This window comes from Lithobates pipiens, unplaced genomic scaffold (assembly GCF_037356315.1).
Source record: "Lithobates pipiens isolate NorthernLeopardFrog02 unplaced genomic scaffold, aLitPip1_a1.2 Scaffold_25, whole genome shotgun sequence".
NCBI lineage: Eukaryota > Metazoa > Chordata > Amphibia > Anura > Ranidae > Lithobates > Lithobates pipiens.
In genome coordinates this window covers 131145490-131166770 of record NW_027507787.1, presented here as the reverse complement: position 1 = coordinate 131166770, position 21281 = coordinate 131145490, and the positions used below count along the sequence as shown (strand labels likewise).

Sequence of the window (21281 nt, the reverse complement as noted above, 5' to 3'; positions counted from 1 at the left end):
TGCCCATTAAACACTGCCACTGTGCCATCAAACGTTGCCACTGTGCCATCAAACGCTGCCACTTTGCCATTAAATGCTGCCACTGTGCCCATCAAACGCAGCCACTGTGCCCAATGCTGCCACTTGCCGTTTGCTTGGCACTTAACCTGTCTTGGTGGGGCAGCGAGTGACAGCGACGAGCAGGGTCCTCCGTGTGTCTCCTGCCATCCTCATCTCCCGTCCTCTCCTCCTGTGAGGTGTCCAATAGTGGCACTTGTCGTTTCAGCCAATCAGGTGACAAGTAACAGACCCAAACACCTGATTGGTGGAGAGGCGGTTTAGTGTTAGGAAAGCGAATATTCATTTGCTTTTCTAACACAGCTGAGTACCCTGCGACCGCCCAGCATGGCAGTCTCTCTGTGAAGGCAGTGTCAAGCGGTCTCTCTGTGCAGGCAGTGTGAAGCTGTCTCTCTCTCTCTCTCTCTGTGCAGGCGGTGTGAAGTTGTCACTCTCTGTGTGGGCAATCATTGTGGAGCAGTCTCTCAGAGAGAGAATGCTTGATTGTGCCCAGAGAGATTGAGAAAAAGAGCTTGCCCCTTCCCCACACCCAGTACACAGACCAATGAGACTGCAGGAAGATGAAGACTGAAGACTGTGCTGTCACTACCGCCACACTAAGCGCTACCTGTGGAGTTTGGAGCTTCCTTGGTGAGTGAGCACCACACCACTGGGCAAGCCAAGCAAGCAGAGTAGCCAAGAGTCACAGAGAGCGCAGCAGGCTAAACACGCAAGTCCTGCTTTCTCCCTGGCATGACCAACAGATTCCCCAGGCTGCAGGCTCCTCCTGTGTCAATTGCAGGTAATGAGAAAAGCACATGCAGGCACACCCCGGAGCACTGGCCAGATTAAGGGCATGGTGGGCCTGGTGCTGCAGGGGAGCATGTTTAGGAGTGGCAGGGATGTGAGGTAAGTAATGTCATATCTCAGCTCTCAGACTCCTCTTACTGGCCACCCTCCTGTGTTTCCAGGAGCCTGTGCTAGCTTGTGCCCAGACTTGGTCACAGCCCCTAAGGGTGTAATGCTAGGGAAGCCTGGCACTTGATTTACCAAGCTTCCATAAAAGCCATATGTCGATGTGTGCTCAGGTGAAAGCTTTCAAGCCTTCAGAATACATTGATCACTGTCGGCAGCTATAGCAGCCAACAATGATCGCCAAAAAAAAAAAAGACACGCTGTTGTACTGAAGTCAGTTGATAGATCGAATTCTGTACAACCAGTCTGCACATAGATTGAAATTCTGCCGGTTCAACATAAATTTCAGTCTGTCTATGGTGGCATGAGTCCACCAGTCACTGGGTTTAATAATATCCTCAAATCTTCTAAAAGGGGTGCTCCACTTAGGTGTAGAAATTCACTTTGAACACCACCTTATTTCCAGAACTCTCTTTAGAGTACTTTCACACTGAAGGCACTTTAACAGGTGTTTTAGTGCTAAAAATAGCGTCTCCTGCCACCCTGGGGCGGTGCACTTGCGGGATGTTCTGAAAAGTCCTGCAAGCAGCATTATTGGGGCGGTTTGGGTTGCTCCTCCCCTGCCCATTGAAATGAATGCAACATGGGTGGTTTTAACCCTTTCTTTGGCTGCTGGCGGGGGTTAAAATTGCCCCTCAAGAGTCGTTAAAACAACAGTAAAGTGCCCACATCATAACGCCTAGAAGGGCAAGGTACCGTCACAGGCTGCTAGAAAAAAACTCTTTAGCTGCAGAGAGGGGGAGGGAGATGTTCACTTACTTTGATGGTCCCAGCCTCCCAGGAGACTCACTGGATTAGAGCCGACTGTTCAGATTTAACTTTCCTGCTCACATATCCTCTTCACAGAACGCACACGAGCTGCCCGGAGTGTGGGCAGGAAAGCAGAGAGCAGGTCCAGCCTCTGCCAGCAATTCGTGTGAAGGACGGAGGGGCTGGGCGGGGTTGTACTGCGCTCTGTAACACAGACTGTCAGCCCTGTGACAGAGAAGACATCGCTGGCTCACAGTAATGGATGGAACTGTCGCACTCGGCCAACTCAAGAACTGCTGCACATGTGTGGTTCTGAGCTGGCAACACAGCGGCCTTTGTACAGCATATCAGAGCGGCACAGGGGGCAATTGCATCCCTGCTCCCCGGCTCAGCCCGCCCCTTGTTGCTAGTTCACCGGCATTCCTAAAAACCAACTACGGTGAAGGGAGAGGAAAACTGCACCTGGGACTGAGGGAAGGTTACAGCTGGCTGGCTGTGAATATGCCAGTCTCATTATTACACACAGGGTCGTTGTGGGCTGGATAAAACCTTGTAGCAGGCCAGATAAGACCCATGAGCCATAGTTGGAAGGCCCTGGTTTAAATCCTCCTTAAAGAAAACTGTCAGATATTAGACAGAGGATACAGTGTTTTCTGACACCAACCAGTCATAGCTTATCCATGGTCCTAAGACCTTTAAACGGATAAGAGCTAAAAGCTAATGACTATGGAATTCACACTTTCCATTCTGTAAAAAACCTTCTGAGTGCTTACCTGAGCCCCATCTCGATCCAGCGCTGTGCATGAGGGTTGTGGCTCTCCTGGGTCCGTCCCTCCTCATTGGATCCTGCTGCTCCCTGAGGGGAAAGCAGGGGGCTGGGCCAAGGAACAATTCTCATTCACAGGAGCATGGCTCAGGAGTGAACCTGTTAGAGTGCCCCTATAGCAAGAGGCTTGCTATTGGGGGCACTCAGCATGGGAGAGGAGCCAGGACTTCCAGCAGGAGACCCAAAAAGTAGAGGATCAGGGCTGCTCTGTGCAAAACCATTGCAGAAAGCAGGTGAGTATGACATGCTTGTTATTTTGAAAAAAAATACAAAAGTACGAAAGGTATATATTTTTTATCACTTTACCTATAATTGGCTTGCTGCCTTGTAGATTTGCTTGGTCACTAAACAGCAAAAAATTATGTACAGCTTGTATTCCATATATTTCATCAGTATTTTTATCAATTACTATTATTATGATTTTCTAGATAAAACTACTAAAACAGAAATATTCTGACATTTATAATTTTAGTGTCACAGCAACTGAATATCTGCATTTGGCAAATTGACATTACAAAACTGTCATGATTTGTCATATAACTGATGCATTTGTCATCTGTTTTGCAGTTCTTTGTATTAGATGTTGTCATCAACTTTCGCCGTCTCAGTGAAGCGGACCTATTTACTCAGCTGAGGAAAATAGTTAAGATGGCAGAAAATGAAGATGAGAGACTTCCACCAATTGGATTATTGACGTCTGATGGAAGATTAGAATGGGCCAGAGCAAGAGAGATTCTAATGAAAGGTAACAAATTGGCTTTTCCAAATCTGCAATATCAGTTATAAAAAATAATAACCGGGAAAAATAAATTCAATTGCATATAAGGTAATATACTCTAATTAAAACTATAGATCATAGACCATAAACAGTGTTACCAACATTATTCAACATTCATACAACTGAAGGTCATTGTAAGTGAAAATTCACTTTGTGTCTTTAAAACATCTGCCTGTGTATGACCTGACATGCAACTTTGATATGTTCTTTGATCTCCAGCCCTCTCTCTTCACCGACTTCTAAAAAATCTGAGGATGACTGGGACGGGGATTACGTAAAAACATAGGTGTGTAGTGACAGAATGTATGGAAGCAAGCTACAAGGCTAAAATCCAGACATTCAAGCAAAGCATGTACCAAATAACTGTAGACACTGCCTCACTATCAACAGCTACAGTATCTAAGTAGGTCAATATTCAACATGAATCTATAATGCAAAATCTGTTTCTGCTTATGATACAGAGGACAAGACCTGCTGCAACAGTATTAAGGTTCACAGCCTACTTTAGGCCATGGGCACAGCTTATTTCCATATGTAATTTTCCCCATACCCCTGACATCTGAATTTATTTTAAACAACTTGACATTCTTTCCCAAAATCCTACCCACAGATTGCTCAGAGAAACAAAAGACAGCTTTCAGGCTATTTGCCACTACCATTACATACTCTGGGCAATACCCATCTTTTTCTACCCAAACGCTGAGCTTATTTGGCATTATTTGGATGTTTTTAGCCCACGTATACTGAGTTTATATGTTAAACATTGAATTTTGCTGAAGCTTACTTCCGATCCCCCTATGTCTATTTTCAGTAAACATACTAGTGACTCTTTTCAACTCCTGGTGCCTTCCACACTGATACTACTTGACATATCATGTAGGTTCTAGCATAGACTCGCCCATGGTTGTTTCAGCAGACACATCTTAGATGGTTAAAATTAGGAGGTAATATCTCATTGATGCCTCTTACTCTCTATTAAAGAAACCCATCTTCCTAAACTCTGGTAGAACTCTCATTCATGAGAACTTACATAATTGCTTACCCTCTATGATCATTCATATCAAAGACAGTAGGACTAAATGCACTAAAAGCTGTATTTACTCAGAGACAGATGCGGTAGACTGCTAGGTAGCAGAATGCACACACACAATCTAATACAACCTGTGTGTCCTCTACTAGAACTACCAATGATGTTACCCTAAACCACCCACACAAACTTACCACCATCATCAAAAATGAATATACAAGAAAAAGAACCTCTGCTCCAGGTGTATAATCAGAGCCTAAAATGGAGTATCTCATAGAGTGCCAGCCCTGGCCCATCTCTGTGGGAAACTTGTAAGAGAAGAAAAAATTGGCTGCACATCCAGAAATCCCAATTGCCTTTTATTGTTCACAATGATAACACCAAAGACACCAACATAATAAGGTCACATCGAAAAATGAATATGGTTAATTATGCAATATTCCAGTGAACATCCAAAAACAACCTTATTAGATTATGAGCTGAAACAGCTCTACTGACCCTTGATGTAGAATCTAAGCAGGCTCCTGACTCCAGAAGCTAAATTAGCTCACTGATTTAAAGCCTCTACTTCATGGAAAAGCTTGGATGCCCCCAGCTTCACCCCCCAATTTCTACAAGTGCTTCGGCACTGCGCTTACTTCATTCTTGACTAAAGTATTCAACGTCACCTTCCCTTTTTCCCCCTTCTCTCTTTGAAGGCCCATATGTCTTTACAGGATAAGTTTACCTTTTGTAACATGTTACATCCATATTGACAGCAGGTGGGGATCTTCTACCCGGACATGCTGTCACATTTAACAGTGGCTGTTCGGGTTCTCCCTACACCGCAGCATAATTTTTTCACAAAGATCCATCATTTATAATCTTTTTTTTTTTGTTTATTTTTTTTAAATGTTTTCATTTGTTTTTATTCTTAGAATAATGGTATTTAGTTAATCACCACACTATAGGTGTATGTGAAGTGAATACGAGTAAAGGCTTGCAGCTGAGCACTATTGTGTGTTCCCAAACCTAAATGAAAATATAGATTAAAAGAATCCAGCGCTGTCCATACTAAATGGTTAAAACAATAATGGTGGAACCCCCTAATGTGTAAAAAGAAACAATGACCTTAGTTTAAATGACCAAAATACATTTGAACAACTAATAAAAATCTATTAAATATAAATATCCTCCAACCATTAGCAAACATACATCCACATGCAACAGTGGTGACAACCTCCTCAATCCAATGTGTAAATAGCATAAATTTACAACCGCACAAACACGAGCAATTTAATAATAATAATAATAAAAAACTATTACTTAAGTAGTGAAGAGTAGTGAAACAAACATTAGGAAAAAACACATAAAAATACATTAGCAATAGTGGTGGGAACCCCCTTCCCAGTATTAAGTCTCTTAGTATGTGATACTGCTTGCTTCAATAAAGTTCAACAGGGTTAAGTAAATGAAGCAAAACAAGTCCACAGTAGTTATTAGAATCCTCAGTGTGCAGCGACTTCAAAAACACCACGTGATCCACCACCTTTTAGTATATGCTCTCACCTTCCTTTCAGACCTATTCACAGGTTTCAATACTCCTCCTACAGGGGTCTTATGCCATGGCAAAGTTTTCTCTAAATCCTCAAAGGACTCCTCTGCTGCGATCATGGTAACAATGGAATCAACCTTCTTCCGTATTTCAGTTTGGCTCAAAAGAGGTTAAAAAAGGCGATCATTGAGCATTACCATTAAAAAGTTACACATTTTATTTAAAAACACTACAAACACTCATATTAAATAGTGCACTAAAAGCTGTGCACATAAATATATAACATGTCATGTTTCTAACACATCTCTTCGATGGTGTGATGATGTCACAGACTCCACCCAATGCATTTCATTACCAGTCACGTGACTCCCTCAAGAAGGAGGAGTCACCGGGCCATCTTACTACTTATACAATGTCAATGGGAATAATAATGAAGCCAGTGCCATTTTGTTAGAGACCAAATACAGGCAGTCCCTGGGTTACAAACAAGATAAGTTCAGTAGGTTTGTTCTTAAGTTGAATTTGTATATGAGTCGGAACAGGTAAAAATTTTTAAGTATAATTCCAGCAAGGTTTTTGTGGATAGCATAGGGAAGGGTTAACACCCCTGTAACATTTGTTTTGCTATCTATGTCCCTGTTCTGAAGATTTCACCTTGCTTTCTGTCCTTGTGACAATTGGACTTAAAAAATGTTTGGTTGTTGTGGAAACAAAGATTGGTGATAAAGCTTCAGTGGAGACACCTTGTTCCCATGATAACTCTTATGCCCCATACACACGGTCGGACATTTCAACAGAAAAAGTCTGATCCTATTATGTTGCCGGAAAATCTGATTGTGTGTGGGCTCTATCTGACTTTTTCTGTCCGAATTTCCGACAGAAAAAGTTTGAGAGCTGGATCTAAAATTTTCCGACAACAAAATCCGATCAGACTTTTTCCAATCGTGTGTAGAGAATAACGACGAACAAAGTGCCACGCATGCTCAGAAATAATTTGGAGACAAAAGCTATTGGCTACTGGCCTCTACGTAGTCCCGTAATACGTTTTGTACGTCACCTCGTTCCGAACGATTGGATTTTCCAACAACTTTGTGTGACCGTGTGTATGCAAGACAAGTTTCGGACAAAATCCGTCTGGAAAAATTTGACGGATTTTGTGGTCGGAATGTACGACCGTGTATATGGGGCATTACAGGGGTGAATTTCCCTTCCTAGGGGTGGATTTCCTCTTACTTCCTGTTGTCTATCTCCTTTTGTAAGTAGGAGTCGTTTGTAAGTTGGATGTTTGTAACCCGGGGACTGCTTGTATATAGGGAAGTAATAGAGGCCAAATCATAGGCTTAATTGTGTAAATCCTAGCCATAAACAACATAGCTGGCTAGATAATCATGAAGATTGGTGCTAATAAAATCGCAATAATGCCTGTGCACGCCAAAAAACAGAAAAAAAAAAAGTGCACAAAGATATACTAAATCCAAAAATATAAATAAAAATTGGCTAGAATATAACCTGATTCATGTTTATTATGAACATTTGGTATCAGCATTTACATCATATCATGGTGTACCATAACAAGTAGTAGTGTTAAATCATATTCCTTATCCATGAATCAGTCTTAGCCCCTGCACACACGGTCGGAGATTTCCACAACCAAATCCGTCTGATTTTGCCCGTCGGATTTTGTCCGTCGGATCTTGTCCGAAACTGTTGCATACACACGGTCGGACAAAGTTGGCGAAAAATCCTATCTTTCAGAACGTGATGACGTAATTTTGTTACGATGGGACTACATTCAGGCTAGTAGCCAATAGCTTTGATGTAGGAATTTGATCTGAGCATGCGTGGCACTTGGCCCGATCAAAATTCTCTACACATGATCGGGGTATGTCCGATCGGCCCAGTTGGTCGGGAAATATTTCCAACATGTTGGAAAATTGGGTCCGACGGATATTCCGACGGAATCAGTCCGATGCATACCACACACACAGTCGGATTATCCGACGACACGGTCCGATAGGACACATTCCGACGGATTCTCCGACCGTGTGTACAAGGGCTCAAGGGGGCAATGTGTTAGAACCATGACATGTTATATACACAATGTTACCAATGATTACCTTTTTATAACCTCTTTTGAGCCAAACTGAAATAAGGAAGGGGGGGGGGTGATTCCATTATTACCACAATCACAGCAGAGGAGTCATTTGATGATTCGGAGAATACTTTGCCACAGGATAAGAGCCCAGTAAGGTGAAGGAGTATTAACACTGTACACTTCTATTGCTTTATTTACTTGAACCTGTTGAGCAAGCAATATCACATACTAAGGAGACTTAATACTGGGAAGGGATTCCCACCCGACTGCTGATGTATTTTTGTGGGGGTTTTTTTCTAATGTTTGTTTCACTATTAATCATTAATAGTTTTTATTTTCATTATTATTACATTGCTCATGTTTGTGCGGTTGTAAAATTGATTTACACATTTGGTTTAAGGAAGTTGTCGCTACTGCTGCACGTGGATGCGTGGATGTACGTTTTTGCTAATTTTGTGAGGATATTTATTTGATTTTTATTAGTTATTCACGTTTATTTTGGTCATGTAAACTAAGGTGATATTTTTTACATATTAGGAGGTTCCTCCATTATTGTTTTGTCATTTACCATTTAGAATAGGCATTGCTGCATTTTTTTTATCAATGTTATTTTTATTCTTACTTTTATCATTGTTCCAATTTGTATTATTGTTACTGTTATTATTATTATTATTGACACTATTATTTTTATTAGGATCATGATCATTATTACTTTTTTTTTGTTTCTAATTCTTTTCATGATTTGTTATATATAACTTTTTGCATGTTTTCATGATTTCTTTACATAAAAAGCTTTGTTCGTTTGTTTATAATTTTGGTACAAGCATTTAGATATATAGTATTTATATAGAGTAGAGATGTTTCTTACAGATTATTTTCTTCACATGCATCTGATATTGAATGTTTATCTATTTTGGTGACTTACTAGCTCTGAAGAAGGGGGAGGCGAACACCTCCAAATGCCTTGGCTACATCTGTTATTTTTATCGTCAATTAAGTTCTGAAACAAAACACTTAGTAAGAGGATTATCTGTTACCGAGCGTTCTTTACACGTACTCAAGTATTCTCCAGCTGAAGAGACTATGATATTGTATCAGAAAAGTAACAGCCCCAAGATCTCCACTAAGTACACCACCATTGCCTACTTTTGTTGGGGAAAATCCCCCTTAAATGATTGCCACCATACTCATCTTTCAAATATCCACCAATAACCATTCACCAGTCCAGCGTGGTCTTGCCTAAGACCCCTTTCACACTAAGATCACCGAGCATTAAAAAACTAGCGGTGCTTTACCGCTGCTGTACGGGCAGGCACAGGGTACTTTTAACCCCAAAGAAGGGGTTAACAAGGAGTAAAAAGCACCCAAAAAGCACCCCGCTGCCAAAGGGCTTTGCAGGTGCTTCGGCATCGCTGCCCATTGATTTCAAAGACTGCTTGCAGGAATTTTTTTTCCATCCTGCAAGCGCACCACCCTAGCGTGAAAGCACTTAGGCTTTCACACTAGGGAGGCTTGAGAGGTGCTTATCAGGTGCTATTTTTAGTGTTAAAAAAGCACCTTAGTTGTGAAAGGGGTATTAAGCAGATTTTCTCAGCTAGGGTGCCATGGCATTCTGGTAGATCAAGCCATCTAGATGAGACCAAATTCTTGCTCCTCTGCTGAACTGTACATTGACACAGTGGGAGCACATTCAGGACTGTGAAATGCAGTCAGGAAAGTGAAAGCTGTGCAAGGGGGAGATATTCAAGCTCTCAGACTACTCCTTGAAGTACCCGGCAGTGAAATTGCAGGTACAATACTGCAGTTGCAAAAAGCCTGTATGCTCTTGTGTCTATATGTGTTTGTACTATTTGTATGTGTGATTATATGTGTGTATGTATCTACAGTGTGTGTATGTTTTTATATATATATATATATGTGTGTGTGTGTATATATATATATATATATATATATATATATATATATATATACACAGTATCTCACAAAAGTGAGTACAACTCTCACATTTCTTTAAATATTTTACTATATCTTTTCATGTGACAACGCTGAAAAAATTACACTTTGCTACAATGTAAAGTAATGAGTGTACAGCTTGTGTAACAGTGTAAATTTGCTGTCCCCTCAAAATAACTCAACACACAGCCATTAATGTCTAAACCACTGGCAACAAAAATGTGAGTACACCCCTAAGTGAAAATGTCCAAATTGAGCCCAAAGTGTCAATATTTTGTGTGGCCACCATTATTTTCCAGCACTGCCTTAACCCTCTTGGGCATGGAGTTCACCAGAGCTTCACAGGTCGCCACTGGAGTCCTCTTCCACTACTCCATGACGACATTGTGGAGCTGGTGGATGTTAGAGACCTTGCGCTCCTCCACCTTTCATTTGAGGATGCTCAATATGGTTTAGGTCTGGAGACATGCTTGCCCAGTCCATCACCTTTACCCTCAGCTTCTTTAGCAAGGCAGTGGTCGCCTTGAAGGTGTGTTTGGGTTTGTTAGCATCTTGGAATACTGCCCTGCGGTCCAGTCTCTGAAGGGAGGGGATCACGCACGGCTTCAGTACATCACAGTACATGTTGGCTTTCATGGTTCTCTCAATGAACTGTAGCTCCCCAGTGCCGGCAGCACTCATGCAGCCACAGACCATGACACTCCCATCACCATACTTGACTGTAGACAAGACACACTTGTCTTTGTACTCCTCCCCTGATTGCTGCCACACACACTTGACAATATCTGAACCACATAAGTTTATCTTGGTCTCATCAGACCACAGGAAATGGTTCCAGTGGTCCATGTCCTTAGTCTGCTTGTCTTCAGCAAACTGTTTGCAGGCTTTCTTGTGCATCATCTTTAGAAAAGGCTTCCTTCTGGGATGACAGCCATGCAGACTAATTTGATGCAGTGTGCAACGTATGGTCTGAGCTCTGACAGGCTGACCCCTATAACCTCTGCATGAATGCTGGCAACACTCATAAGTCTATTTCCCAAAGACAACCTCTGGATATGACGCTGAGCACGTGCACTCAACTTCTTTGGTTGACCATGGTGAGGCCTGTTCTGAGTGAAACCTCTCCTGTTAAACCACTGTATGGTCTTGACCACCATACTGCAGCTCAGTTTCAGGGTCTTGGCAATCTTCTTATAGCCAATACCATCTTAATGTAGAGCAACACATCTTTTTTTCAGATCTTTAGAGAGTTCTTTGCCATAAGCTGCCATGTTGAACTTACAGTGACCAGTATGGGAGAGTGAGAGCGATAACACCAAATGTAACACACCTGCTCCCAATTCACACCTTGTAACACTAACCAATCATTTGACATCGGGGAGGGAAAATATCTAATTGGGCCCAATGTGGACATTTTCACTTAGGCCTGTAGAAGGAGCAGGACCTCTGAGTGCGTAGCCTGTATTGTCTCCCCATCTGTTCCCGCCCATCCGGTGATGTCATTTCTGCCTGCAATCCACGCTGGTTTTGCTTCCTGGTGGCCACAGGATGCCCAGAGAGCATGCAATTGGATGGTACATCCCCACGGATGACGCTATATCCATTGGACTGATAGGGATAGAACACCCCTTCCCTCCACCTGAGCTTGACACTCACTTGCACTGTGCAAGTGCATTTTAACTCATGAATTAAATGAATTGTTAAATCTCTGCACTTCTGAGTCAGCAAAGCAGGAAAACAGGTCACGGGGAAGTTGAAGAAAATACAGTGATTAGCATACACCAGGATCTCTAAATAGACAGCTTGGCTCCAATGCGTGTGGACATGTGCTCTGGTGCACACAAATGTAGCTATGTGACAGTGCGTGCTGAAAACTAGCCCAAGCTCTTCTGTTTGCTGATACATGTGTATTAGCTGCATGATAATGAGCATTCGCTGGGCGAGAATGAGCATTTGCTCTATCCGTTTCCTGACAGCTCTGCAGGTCAGTATAACATCTTTTCTAATTTAATTTAAAAAAAAATTGCTTTACAATCACATTAATGATTAATTTGCAAATGGGGAGATATCAAATAACGTCAACGCATTTGGAATCTTAAACGGGGCCCTGACTACATTCCTCTGTAAGACATGTAAGCGAAAACCCAATAAAATGCATTACTTCTGAAATGTATTTATCTTTGTTTGTTTTTTGTACAGCTTAGTTGGTACAATTACAGTGTTAAAGTTCCTGATTATACCAATGCATGTAGACTTACCTGTAGATAATTTACAGCTAACATGATGTAGACCTCAAGTTATTTTGCAATGTATTTTTGCCAAGTTCCTCCATTTCTAGGGCTCCATACTCACCATTAAAGTATTAGATCAAGCAAGTGGCATATGATCCTGCAAATTTGCTGCCATTAAAATTGCTATTCATTTTATGATGAGATCAAATGGTAAGCAGTACAGTCTTGTGAGTAAGCAAGCAAGCAGCTGATCTCATCATAGGGAAATAAAAGATTTTAATTGCAAATTGCAACAAATTTACAGTACCATTAAATATACTGTATATATAAATATATACATATCAAAAAGGATCATGGGGGAACTGAATGCATTGCTAAATGCACAAAATGCATGAATATTAACATTTATTATTATACCAGAGACGGTTAATCCAGGGAATATCCAACTGCCTCTTAGAGGATTGGGAAGGATATATTTCCCCACTGAAGAAAATTGGACCACGCTTCAAAGGTTTTTTTTGCCTTCCTCTGGATTAATTTTAGCTATAGTTCTGTATATAGAGGTTTTATATTAATTAATTTTTTCTATTGATTGAACTAGAAGAACTTTCAACCTTTCAACTTTTTTCAACCTAACTATGAAACTATTTATGTACACTATATTGCCCAGCTCTGCCCTATTGTTGTGTACAGATGGCTCACCTGCAGACCCTGTGTTTACATGTAAATATCTGGTATTGGTATGTAAATAGTGATGCCATTCATATGTAAATGACCACGGACCAGTGGCATTCATGTGTATATCATGCCCCCCTGAGGTCATATCCACTATCAACTATACTGAATGCTGTCCACTGGGGAGATAAAGGGGCATGCTTGAAAGCCCTGCCTGCAACTATGATCATTAAGCCTACCATCAGCCTGTTCTGCAAAGGTAAGCAAATTGGTGAGGGGGGGGGGGGAGGAGCAGTGTGGCGTGTGCAGAGGTGGGCAGAGAAGGAATTACAGTTTGGGGTGCACAGGTAAGCAGGCGGGGATGTATAGAGGTAAGGAAGGTGGGTGCAAAGATGAACAGAGGAGGCAGGTAGAGGTAAAGGGGTGGATAGTTGGAGTGGAGAGGATGGGGGAGGTTTGGGGTGCAGGGGTTAGCTGGATGCAAAGGTGTACTGACAGGGTGAATAAAGATGTAGGTTGTGTGTAGGCCAGCCCAATTATTTCAATGGGCTGCACTATGCACTAGAAATGCAGAATAAAGTCCCTAACGTTTTTTTAAAAATCACATGGTTGTATAGCACGTCAGCAGATGCATGAGGGTGTCATTAACAATTCATGGCACTGATGTGTATCTGCTAAAGAACAGACCATTTCTGCAATTTTGCATGGGTTCCTGAAACACACAATTGTGAACACAGGCTAAGTGTCTCAGTTACATTGGTGGTCAGTGTATATCTTCTCATTACATTGGGGCTTGGTGTACAATCCTTTCATTCACACTAGTGGCCAGTGTGAAGGTCCCCCTTACATTGGTGGTCAGTGTAAATCCCTCCTTACATCGGTGGTTACTGTGAATGCTCCTATTACATTAGTGGTCAGTGTAAATCCCCTTTACATTGTTGGTGACTGTAAATCTTCTCATTACATTGGGGATCAGGGTACAATCCTTTTATTCACACTAGTGGCCAGTGTGAAGGTCCCTCTTACATTAGTGGTCACTGTAAATCCCTTTTTACATTGGTGGTTACTGCGAATGCTACATTAGTAGTCAATGTAAACCCCTATTACATTGGCGGACATCGTTGAAACTCCTCTTTATATTTTGGTAGCCGGTAAAAAAAAATCTGCATTGTCATTGATTACACCCTCCCCCCAGCACTGCCACTGATCACAGGAGTTCTAGGATCCCTAGGAGTTTTCTGTCTATTGAAGGGTCCCCCTTACCACCCCAGTTCATGGTGTGCAAGCAGGTGGAGAACGAAACTGCATGGGGGGGGGGGGGTGACAAGAAAATGTTTGCTCAGGGTCCAATCAATATTAAAGATGGCCCTGATACTACCTTGCACTGACAGTGCTTCATAATGTTCACTCATCATCTTTGTTATATCAGTAGTGCTTTGCAGTGTTTTATAAGTGCAGCTACCACTATTCTTGTAACTTTTTAAACCAATTTTTGACATATAGTTTCATAGTTAGTAAGGTTGAATAAAGACACCAGTCCATCCAGTTCAACCTGAATGAGAGTCTGCAATTGTCCCTATCCCTGTACATTGCACACTCACATTGGTCCCTACCCTCAAGGAGCCCATGTATAATCCGGTAATTGACAGTGCCTGGATGTCATACATTTTTATTAGCGCATCTCGCTTTTTTAGTGGTTCAGCTAAACTTGCCCATTGTCGCACACGCTAGAAGCAGATTTTAAGCAGGCAATTTTATAGATTGGGTAAGGATGAGAATGAAATTATAAATGCCAAGATAGAATAACAAGATTGGGGATACTTCATATTTGCTCTGTGTGTGTTTTTAAAACCCTAACCCCTTCAGAATGCAATTCATATGTTTTCTCATAAACTAACGACCTCAATGGCTGTCAGATTTCACTTGTGTTATATATTTTTGAGCTGTCATATATGCACAGGAATACAGTTTAAGTTCAGACACATTGAGGGGAATTGACAAATGCCGCGTACACACAAGCGGATTTTCCATCTGAAAAATGTGATGTACAACACTATGACGAGTCGAGAAAATTAAGTTCAGTGCTTCCGAGCATGCTTCAAATTGTTTCTGAGCAAGCATAGGAATTTTGCATGTCGGAATTGCTACAGATGATCGAAATTTCCGATCAAAACTTTTTCCAACCGAAAAATTGAGAACATGCTCTCAATCTTTTGCTATTGTCAGGGCTGGCTTAGACCTTCCTCCTCTGGGCTGGCCACTCAGCTGTCGGCTAATTGCCAGCTCTCTTCTCTTTCCACAGTTACCAGCTGTTCCCGATGATGCTCGTCTGACCTGCCTATTTAAAGCCTTCCAGCTCACTATTTCCTTTACCTTTATTAACAATGTCCTCCGAGATTTGTTGCAATTGTGTGTGGTGGTTTATCTCGATGATATCCTCATATTTTCCAAGTCCCTGGAGAGAGATGTCTGTCGTGTACTTCAGAAACTAAGGGAGAACAATCTCTATTGTAAACTGGTGAAGTGCGAGTTCCATCATGAACAGGTTACATTCCTGGGCTATGTCATTTCCACTGCTGGTTTTTCGATGGACCCAGAGAAACTGTCGGCAGTCCTACAGTGGCCTCGACCCGTGGGTTTATGTCCTCTGCAGCGTGTCCTGGGCTTTGCCAACTACTATCGGAAGTTTATTCGTAACTTCTCGTCTCTGGTCAAGCCTCTGACTGATATGACCAGAAAGGATGGTAAAGAGTTGGTCTCCGGAGTCCATTAAGGCCTTTGAGACTCTCAAGGCTGCCTTTGTTTCTGCTCCTGTGTTGGCACATCCTGATCCTACGTTGCCTTTTATCTTAGAAGTTGATGCTTCTGAGACTAGAGTTGGCGCCCTTCTGTCTCAACGTCCTAACTCTGAGAGCGCTATGCATCCGTGTGGTTACTTTTCCAAGAAATTGTCACCTGCTGAATGCAATTATGAGATTGGTGACAGAGAGCTGTTGGCGATCATTTTAGCCCTGAAAGAATGGAGACATCTCCTTGAAGGTACCACTGTGCCCGTTCGTATTCTTACTGACCATAAGAATCTTACATTCTTGTCTGAGGCTAAGCGACTCTCTCCCAGAAGGGTGTGATGGGCTCTTTTCTTGTCGAGCTTTAATTTCATTGTCTCATTCTTACCTGGTACTAAGAATGTAAGGGCTGATGCCTAGTCACGACAATTTCCCTCCACTTCCAAGTTGGAGTTGGTTCCGGTTTCTATGATTCCTCCTGATCGTATCTTGGCTACGGTTCACACCAGTCTTACTTCTCCTTTGGGTGACAAAATTCTTGCTGCTCAGGTCCATGCTCCTCCTGATAAACCTTGTGACTGTTGCTTTGTCCCAGAGAGTCTCTGTACTGCAGTGCTCCAGACTTACCATTCTCCCAAGGCAGCTGGCCATCCTGGGAAGAATCAACTAATTTAGGCCATCTCCCAACAATTCTGGTGGCCTAGTTTATGGGCTGATGCTACTGCCTTCGTAGCTGTCTGTCCTGTGTGTGCTTAGAGTAAGATACCACCACACCTTCCAGTGGGCCTCCTACAACCCATTCCCAATGGAGAGAGGCCCTGGACTCACCTGTCTATGGATTTCATTGTGGAATTGCCCAAATCCCAAGGCAACACTGTTATCCTTATGGTGGTTGACCGGTTCTCAAAGATGTGTCGTATTCCACTTAAGAAGTTGCCCACTTCTAAGGAACCGGCTTCCATTTTTGCTCGGGAGATCTTTCGCTTACATGGGCTACCCAAGGTGATTGTCTCGGATAAGGGCAGTCAGATTGTCTCCCTGTTCTGGTGAGCCTTTTGTGCACAGTTGGGAATCCAGCTTGCGTTCTCTTCTGCATATCACCCGCAGTCTAATGGGGCTGCAGAACGAGCCAATCAGTCCTTGGAGCAATACCTACGTTGCTATATTTCTGACCATCATAACAACTGGTCTGACCTATTACCTGGGGCAGAGTTTGGTCACAACAGTGCCTTGAATTCTGCCTCCCGATTGTCTCCATTTATGGCGAATTATGGTTTTCAACCTTCCATGTTGTCTGACTCGTTTGTTCCGCAGAGTATTCCTGCATTAGAGGAGCATCTCAGTGGTCTTCGTTCCACTTGGGTACAAGTCCAGGAGGCTTTGTGTCATGCTAATGATAGGTACAGACTCCATGCTGACCGCAGACGCCTGCCTGCGCCTTCCTACCAGGTTGGGGACAGGGTCTGGCTGTCATCTCGCAACCTACGGCTTCGTGTTCAATCACTGAAGTTTGCACCTCTGTTTATTGGGCCTTTCTGTATCCTTCGCAGGATTAGCCCAGTAGCTTATGCGTTGGACCTTCCTCCTAGTAGGCGCATCTCAAATGTGTTTCATGTCTCCTTATTGAAACCGTTGGTCTGTAACTGATTTACCACCTCGGTGCCACGTCCTCACCCTATTCAGGTTGAGAACCATGAGGAGTATGAGGTACAATCCATTGTTGACTCCCATAGGTTCCGTGGGCGCATACAGTACCTGGTGCATTGGATGGGGTAAGGTCCGGAGGAACGCTCCTGGGTTTCATCCTCTGACGTACATGCCCCTGTCCTTCTCCACAAGTTCCATAAACGGTTTCCCCTCAAGCCTGGTGGCCCTCCGAGGGAGAGGGGTCATTGGGGGGTACTGTCGGCTAATTGCCAGCTCTCTTCTCTTTCCACAGTTACCAGCTGTTCCTGATGATGCTCGTCTGACCCGCCTATTTAAAGCCTTCCAGCTCACTCTTTCCTTTACCTTCGCATTGGTCACATCACTAGGAACCATCTCCTGCTGTTGTTTCAAGACTGGCTTGCTGACATCCCTCCTGGCTTCTATCCTGCTTGCAGTTGCTCTCCTTGGATCCCTGACGTCTGGACTGGCTGCTTACCTGATCTGGTTTATGAACTTTGGACTGGCTGACTACCCGATCTGGCTACTGGACTCTGGCTTACTTGACTACGCTTTTTCCTATTTACCTTTTTATTTTTATTAATAAACAAGTGTGATTTGATTCTACTTCTGTCTCTGTCTGTTTCATGGTTCCTGACAGCTATCGGGAATTCAGCCAGCAAGTCCAATGGAGCATACACACAGTCACATTTTCTGTCCAAAAGCTATCATCTGTCTTTTGCTGGCCGAATTTCCGATCGTGTTTACGTGGCATAAGACTAACACAGACAAATTTGGAGCAGTTATGCATGAGAACCAATCAGCCTCATATTACCCATTGGGTACTATGCACAGCTGCTCCAGATAATGCCTGCCCCAGTCTCTATTTCTTTATTAAATCAACATCCAATATCTTCAGTGCGTTTATAACTAGTAAAAAAATGCATAAACTCATCACAAATATTCTAGCTGCTTATGATTTTCTGAATGTACATTCTTCATAAAATAAAGCATTCTATTATATGCACACTAGTCCATATTTTTTTATAAAAAAGGAAAAAAAAAGAAAAGGGAAACAACGTTTCAGTATCTTAATCAACCACAGTCTGAAATGTACCTACTAAATAAACCACTTTCTATTGCTGCTGTGGGTGGAGAGGCTAAATTCAGTTTTACTACTTTTTTCTAAAAGTTAAACCCACTACATGAATGAAAAAGTTATATTCCACCCATATACTGGGACATATATTACATTAACAGATAAATTAAATGCAGATTAACATTAATAATAGTATTAAATACATAGATACATAGGCAATTACGGTACTTTCCTGCAAGAAATAGCTACATGTGATACAAAGTTCTACATGTTCTTAAAGAGGAAGTAAAGGCAAAAAAAAAAAAACACACCCGGTAAGGCAAAGGCATAATGAGCTACTATGCATAGCATACTAGCATACTAGCTCATTATGAATAACTTACCTGAGAATGAAGCCCACGAAGCGGTCCTCCATCTTCCTCTTCGCCGCTGCCATATATCCCGGAGCGACTTCCCGGTCTCGCGGCTCCGGAGCTGCGATGATGCGCACAGGAGCCAACACTCACGGCATATCGCCGTGATCTACGGCCTGCCCAGTGCGCCTGCGCGCCGCTGTCTACGGCGCATGCGCCGTAGACAGTGGTGGCTGTCTTCGGGTAAATATCTCCTAAACTGTATAGGTTTAGGAGATATTTCTTGGACCTACAGGTAAGACATAATCTAGGCTTACCTTTAGGTCAAAGTTGGTTGTAAGGGTTTACAACCACTTTAAAGTGGATGTAAAGCCCACTCTCATCCTTTTTTAAACTACTGCAATATTGGTTATCTAGAAGGATACACATGCCTCCTGCATGTATACTTATCTGTCAAATGTCTCCCCCCTGCCTGCTATGTGACCTGAAAAACTGCAGATTTTGTGGGTGGGTCTGTTTTCCAGGGCTCAGTGGGTGAATTTGTGATGTCAGTAGACTCCCCACCCATCTCTACACTCCCCTTATCAACATGCATTTTCTCCTGTGTATTTCTTACACTGAACTTCTGCTATGATCACTAACATCCAGTCAAAACGCAGAATAGTTTCCACATGACTTCAGCATGCCAAATCATGCTGAGGTGTGGAACACCCAATCCTTGCAGAGCGGCTGAAGAAAGGAGTGGGGGTGGGAATTTTAAAAATAATGCATGTCTTAGGTTAGTGCACAAGATATGTAAATCACCTGTCAATCACAGCAAGGGAGAAGAACGGACAAAGATTTCACAATTTGTCCATTTTATTTCACTGAAAAAAGATATGAGGATTGCTCAGAGCTGGATTAAGTCTTTATGGCAAGACTGGGCACAGCTGATCTAAAATCCCATACTCTATATTGTGCCATCCAAAAAAAAAAAATTGGGGTTTACATCCAATTTAATGTACAAATAAACGTTGTATAACACATTTTAGCCCATAATGAGTAAAATCAAGTATTCTTGCAATATTTGCACATTCACATCCAATATCTCTCAATGTAACTCTCCACAACTAGCATGCTAAAAACAAAATTGTGCTATTGAGCAAGACATAATTCTCATGTTATGTGTAATTAATTTTAAAAGTTCCCCCTGTTACACCAAGCAAAATATATAGAATGCTGTGAAACTACTATTATTTTTTTTGTCAGACACACAATCTCCTATGCAGACTGTCAAGTGATCAAAGAGTAACAGATTTTGTGTGACTTGAGGAACAGTTGACTAATTTGGATGTGGCGCTGAGAAATGGCATTATAATTATCATGCAATAATAAACATTTCATAACAGTTTTAGCAAATAGAGTGAAATACAGTACAGTGGGCAAAAAACACTTAATACTCTGATCCCATACCTTTCTATACCCCCCCCCCCCCCCTTTATTGGTTGAGCTGGATGAATTGGTGTCTTTTCTCAACCAGACTAACTATGTAACTATGTAACACCAATTGGGAGTCTAATGTCTGACTCTGTCAGGTTGTAAACGTGATGTGACAATATAGTTATAGGCATAATGTGGGAACTAGTTCAGGGTGACAAAGAGACCTTAGAGCAGGGATCTCCAAACTACGGCCCTCCATCCGTTGAGGAACTACATGTCCCATGAGGCATTGTAAAACTCTGACATTCACAGACATGACTAGGCATGATGGGAATGGTAGTTCCTGAACAACTGGAGGGCCATAGTTTGGAGATCCCTGCCCTAGAGGATCATGGTGGTGCTGAAAAAAATGACCCTAACCAAAATCATGGCATTTTCTGAAGACATGGCTGTGATTGTTGGGTGAGTGGAGCCAGCAGAACATAAAAGGGAATATAAGCAAGCCACATCTGCTTCAGCATAAAAAATTCATAGACAAGAAGTTATCCATTATAGGTAATGGATGCAATTAGATGATATGGCATTAACTTCTTCAAGGTTGACCTTCGAAAGACTATAAACACTTGCCTGTTTTCATGCAGCAAAACACATGCATTTTGCTGCATAAAAAGACTTTTCAAATAGAAATTCTATTATCTCCTGTTTAACTGGTTCACATTTATGTGCTGCAGTTTAGTGTGAAAGAGGAGGAGAAAAATATGTGGGCTCAGTTATACCTACAAGTTCATAACCATGAATGAGGCAACCCACACAAAACAGTGGGAATCCAGCCCCATCCTCACCCTCTGCCCCAATCCCATTGCCAAAAAACAGCTAGAAATAGAGATATCTAAGTGCAACAACTGTTCTCATGTCATCAGAGTGAGATACATTACAGTGGGCAAAAGCCCACTAACCACTATTTATCCTCCTTGCTCCCTCAGCAAACTAGATTTGACGAAGACAATGGAAGCTTTGAAACATGTTGTTTGATTGGAGAGAGCCCCCTAGTTCCGCCCCTTCCTCTGACACGGGCTGCCGGAGTACCCATGGAATTTCCC

The 21281-nt window shown here is 42.3% G+C and overlaps 1 protein-coding gene across 1 annotated transcript in view; it reads left to right on the top strand.

Annotated features, from left to right (window-relative positions):
- Positions 1-21281, top strand: part of CHAT (choline O-acetyltransferase) — a 184239-nt gene that overhangs the window by 89288 nt on the left and 73670 nt on the right. The window contains exon 7 of the mRNA XM_077454885.1: positions 3155-3332. Within this exon, the coding sequence (XP_077311011.1) occupies positions 3155-3332 (178 nt within the window). The remainder of the gene's footprint in view (positions 1-3154; positions 3333-21281) is intronic.